This window comes from Topomyia yanbarensis, chromosome 2 (assembly GCF_030247195.1).
Source record: "Topomyia yanbarensis strain Yona2022 chromosome 2, ASM3024719v1, whole genome shotgun sequence".
In the NCBI taxonomy this organism is placed as follows: domain Eukaryota; kingdom Metazoa; phylum Arthropoda; class Insecta; order Diptera; family Culicidae; genus Topomyia; species Topomyia yanbarensis.
In genome coordinates, this window is record NC_080671.1 from 374,137,605 (window position 1) to 374,142,908 (window position 5,304).

The 5,304-nt window shown below is 39.3% G+C and overlaps 1 protein-coding gene across 2 annotated transcripts; it reads left to right on the plus strand.

The window, feature by feature from the left end:
• The first annotated feature begins 2,081 nt into the window (after positions 1-2,081).
• On the plus strand, positions 2,082-4,584 carry LOC131684586 (probable splicing factor, arginine/serine-rich 7). 2 transcript variants are annotated; one of them, XM_058967591.1, is made up of 3 exons: positions 2,082-2,187; positions 2,253-2,728; positions 3,250-4,584. In XM_058967591.1, the coding sequence occupies exons 2-3, from the start codon at positions 2,327-2,329 to the stop codon at positions 4,435-4,437; spliced, it is 1,590 nt and encodes a 529-aa protein (XP_058823574.1). In that variant the 5' UTR covers positions 2,082-2,187; positions 2,253-2,326; the 3' UTR covers positions 4,438-4,584. The 2 variants fall into 2 exon arrangements, with proteins under 2 accessions (XP_058823574.1, XP_058823573.1); XM_058967590.1 differs by having other exon boundaries at positions 2,292-2,728.
• The last annotated feature ends 720 nt before the right edge of the window (positions 4,585-5,304 follow it).

Genomic DNA, 5,304 nt, shown 5'->3' on the forward strand with positions numbered 1-5,304 from the left:
ATGTTTAATTGCATATGGTTTTATCGTGTCGATTATTTTCAGTGTACAACATAATATACTGTCAAAATTCACTTTGAGGGAATCGGAAAACTTCGGATAAACTGTTTCGCTATGAGGACAGATGTAATACAACATAAAAGTGGAAAGTTTTCTTCGTCCTCTGCTGCGATCTATAATCGGCAAGCAATGGTTTGCCTCAAAGTGTATTTTCTTTTTCTAAGCAATTTTTTTTTTCTTATTTTGTTAGTTTGAAAGGAAAACTTTGAAACTCAAAATCATTTTTAAACTGTCGAAGAATAATAATCATAATAATAAGTTTTCTTTTGAACTAAGAGTGTGTGTTGGTTATTTTATGCTAAGAATGAAAAAAAAACCTATTTTCACCATCATTTTATTTCTGTGTGTATTGCACTTAACTTGCTTCACGCAGAAAAATCAGGCCTTTTTAAATCAACAAAACGTTTAGTTGAATCTAAAACGTGGCGAGTGATTGTTTCAAACTGAAATGGGCGTTTTTCGAAAGCATGTATTTGGTTTAGTTCAACAAATACTTCTGTTTACATTTTAAATAGAAACATTGTTGAATCAAAATAAAATTTGTTAGATCTAACTGATCTTTTTATTAAAAACCAACAGATTCTTTGTTTAATTTCAACTAAATTTGAGTTGTTCTCTCCTTTGGTTGATACAAAAGATTTGTTTTTGTTTCTTCAAACTTGTTTGTTCGGTTAAACTTATCATGATTTTGTTGTTTCAAACGAAATATTTGTTGAAACTAGTGAAAAGCCATCAAATGAATTAGTTGGTAATTTCAACCAACAGTATTGATTGAATCAATCCTTACTCTTGTTTGTCACTATATTAAACGGGAAAATTGTTATTTGAAACCAAAATTTGTTTATTTTTACCATTTTTTTCTGCGCGTTAGATTAAAAATTTATTCCAAGCGAACCAATTTCACAATTCTAGAGCGTTTTTTCATTACATCATATCTAACAGAAACGTCGAACGGAGAAAATCGCGTGCAAAAATTTCCCTGCAACTTTCAAATCTATTTAACAATTAAAGCACACAGAAGGCTATTAATTCTACTATCACCTCTGCATTTACTCAGGATCGTATAAGCATATTACATGATTTCGCGAAGATAATAGAGAGATAATTGATAACTATTATTTTATTACATTTTGCCAATCACCTTTGCTATTATGCTCGTTTATATATGTGGCCTTGGCAACTCCGTTTGTAGATGGCACATTTTACTACTTTATTTCACCATGGATTTTGTTCTACCTATTCCAACGCAGCAACAGCAACAGCGTTGGAATAGGTTGATCAAAATCCATAGTGAATATTTTTGTGGCTTGTGTCCCGTCGCCTCGTGAGCGAACTGGTTTAGAGAGACGGGCTTGTAGTTGTGATATATTTCATGTGCTGTATTGCAACCGAGAGTGTAGATATGAGTTTTGACATTGGAAAAACATACTAACTACAGTCGACTTGGAGAAACATCATAACGCAAAACATCACATCTACAAAATATTAGCAAAGCTTTGGTATACTATATGTGACATTTTGACTTAAGATTAAATTAACATATAAAGAGTTATCATTTTTCTCTATTATTTGTGGACGATAAAGAGTCAATGCTTACCTTTATTTGGCATAATAAACTCAGTTTGTTTACATTTGTTAGATATTACGTTTTGAATAAACGGTGTAGAATTGGTTCAAACATGCATATTAGAATTAGGCTTTACAGAAAAATCGAAACTATTTTTGACGTAGTTTTAAAAGTGTTTTTGGAAACGAAAACCTGTTTCCCATCATCTTTGATGCGGAGGGAAAGTGGATTATTATAATGCTACGTATTATAATAAACCATGAACATTATTTCTAATATAGCGAAATCTTTATTAAACGCAGTAAAAATCAGTACTGTAAATATAGTGCGATTACTTATCGAATTTAAAAGCTTATTTTGCTCGGTGTATGTAATTTGGGTGGGCATAAGAAATTAAAACCATTTTTACGGTACCGTTTTCTACATAAATTTCGGTGCAACATACGCATATGTATGCGTGTAATCGAACTGAAAACGGCTGACATTTTTGCGTCAAGAGAAGCTTCATTTTTGTTCAGCCGCAAAACGTTTTTCGCAGTGTGGAGTGTGAAAAATTACCGAAAGTAAGTTGAATACGTTATTAAGGTGAAAAAAAACAATGTTCAATTAGTTGTGCATTGATTTTTAGCAACATTGTAATAATTGGAGACGTGTTTGTCCGACAAAGTGTTGTCAGCAGAACATCTTCGCCTTCGCATCGCAATGGCTGGCGGATCCGGCTCGAAGGTGGTGCAAATCACCAACATTGCCCCGCAGGCGACCAAGGACCAGATGCAGAACTTGTTCGGCCACATCGGTAAGATAGATGAGATTCGGTTGTACCCGACTATTCGGGATGTGTCCTGTCCGGTGGTGTCTCGCATCTGTTACGTGAAGTATTTCGAGAGCAGCTGCGTCGCGGTGGCTCAGCATTTAACCAACACGGTTTTCATCGATCGAGCTTTGATCGTTATTCCGGTGCAGGGTGGCCTGATACCCGACGAGTACAAGGCACTGGAGATGGCCGCGAATGGAACGCTGGTACCGGGCTTGCAGAACATCGATACTCCGAGCAAGCTACCACCGGAGGTTGTGAATCGGATTGATGGAATGGTGCCGAATCAGGTGAGTAATAATAGTAATTGTATTTGTTGTACGGTAACCTGTTAGCTAAGCTGTACATCGGATCGAGGAATCTTGTAGCGTTAATTGTGTTACATTACGTAGGAAAGAATAATACGTATACTTAACGTTTGCATTTGACAATTTAGGGTAAGGTGCCTATTGTCACTATTTTAATTATAGTACTATTTGAAGCAGAAAATACGGCAGTCGATTTTAGTTTTCGTTGCTCTCACAGTATTTCTAGGAAAATTTTTATCATTTTTCTGGCAATTGGGTTATCTAACTTGCTTTTACTTTTAGAACGAATTTAATATATTTTAGAACCGAATTAAATATATTAATGTAACTTATAGGCATAGTAGAGAAATTCAAGTAATTAAAGTAATAGGCCAACATCCTCCTCCCTTATACGACCAAAATATGTTCAGTATCCTAGTAATGCTACTAACTGTTGCAACCTAATTACTGTCGCTTGAAATTTTGAAATTTTTTAAATTTAATTAAAACTTCCGCTTTTTCAGGTGGTTAAAACCATTGACCCAAAGCTGGACGAAAACAACCTGCCGGAGTATCCTCCACTCCCGGTCAATTTTGATGCGAAGAAGATTGAAGAGACGCGTCGCACCGTTCTTGTGCTGGATATCAAGTCCGACTGGCGGTTGGAAGATTTGATGGATCATTTTAAAGCAGCTGGCGAAATCAAGTACGCACGGTTTGCCGAGAACGACCGATCGCGCTATGCCATGCTGGAATTTTGTGACCAGAGGAGTGTTATATTTGCGCTAAAGATGCAAGGGTCCGAATTTCGTGGCTATCGGCTGAACATTCATCATTCGACGCAACCGATTGTGAAGCCGGAGGCGAAGAGCAATGAGGCAGCCCAAAAGGAGATCGAGGAAGCGATGTCGATTGTAAAGGAAGCTCACAGTATGATTTCGGCTGCCATCGATCCGGTAATCGGAATGTTGGCTAAGGATAAAAGCGCTAGCCGACGCCGATCTCGCTCGAGTTCCCGTTCGAAAGATCGCCGTTCCCGATCCCGTTCGCGAAAGCGTTCGAAATCTCGTTCCAAGCGTTCGCGATCGCGAAAACGTTCACGCAGTCGTTCGAAGAGATCCCGCAGCCGCTCAAAGCAGTCGCACACCAAACGGTCGTCATCCAGAAGCAAGCGATCACGATCCCGTTCAAAGCGTTCCCGATCGCGTGATCGTCGCAAGCGCTCCCGTTCGCGAAACCGCAGCCGATCACGTTCGCGTGATCGCCGTCGCTCACGCTCCCGTTCCGATCGTAAACGTTCTCGCTCCCGTGAACGTCGTGATCGCAGCCGCGATCGAAAGAAGTCTCATCGCAACAAGGAAGAACGTCGACATCGCTCGCGTTCGCGTTCTCGTAGTCGCAAACGTTCGACATCCCGTACCCGGACCAGCCGTACGAAAGATGTGGCTCGTGCTTCAAAAAAACGCAGTCGATCACCGGATAAGCGGCTTAAGAAAATTCTGGAGGAGAGCGTTAGTCGCGATTATGACGCCGAAGAACGTATCGGGGAACGCGGTGGGGAGGACGATGCCGGTGCCGGGGCTGGCGGTGGAGGTGTTAGCGGTAGTGCAACGGCGGTGAAAAAATCTTCTTCACCAGCGACAGTGCGCGAGAAAACGGCTAGCCCGACAACGGAAAAGTCGGATAATATGGATATTTCCAATTCCCCGTAGAAACCAGGAAGGCACTACAGTTTTTTTAATGTCACGATGCTTTTTATTAAGATTAATAGTGATATGATTTTTTGCTTGAATGTACAAGATCCTTCTGTCGGATTACATTTAGAACTATCTAATTAACTGTAACTGTATGGAATGAAATGACGGTTGCGTTTTTATGGTAGAGCAAAGAAAAGAACTCCAGGATTAGAACAGTACCATCGTATTGTGTATTTTAAGTAAACGGAAAGTAGCTTGCGGCATTGACAATGTAACAGAAATGAGCTCTTCACGCGGTTTCAGCTTTGGAATTAATTAATGAGTGATTGTGCTCTCATTATTCGAACACGACACGACACGTCGGAGTTCATGCAATAAAGCATTGGGTCCTATTCTCACAGTCACGTCACTTAGTGACTAGAAGGAAATTTTCATCTAATCGCTAGGTGACGTGACTGTGAGAATAGGGCCCTAGGTCTAACTTAAGGTTGGACAGAGAATGCGCAAAATTCGCAGACGAAAAAAGCAGTTTTTTCCCACACCGTATGTCAGATCTTCATAAAAATCAATCAGCGTATGTAGAATGTTGTTACAGTACTGCTGATTGATTTTTATGAAGATCTGACATACGGTGTGGAAAAAAAACTGCTTTTTTCGTTTGCGAATTTTACCCTTTCTCTGTCCAACCTTAACATGATTCAATAGCAACCTATTTTATTGGAGTTTTTCTCATACGTTTGACTCCAGATTGTCCAAAGGTTTAAAAGGTATTCAACTCCTTGTAAAAATAGGGAATATCATGCTTACCATTCAGTCCAAAGTACTTTGCGGTATCAAGCGGGAATAAAGTTGAAAAGCATTTTAAATTCATAACTTGATTTT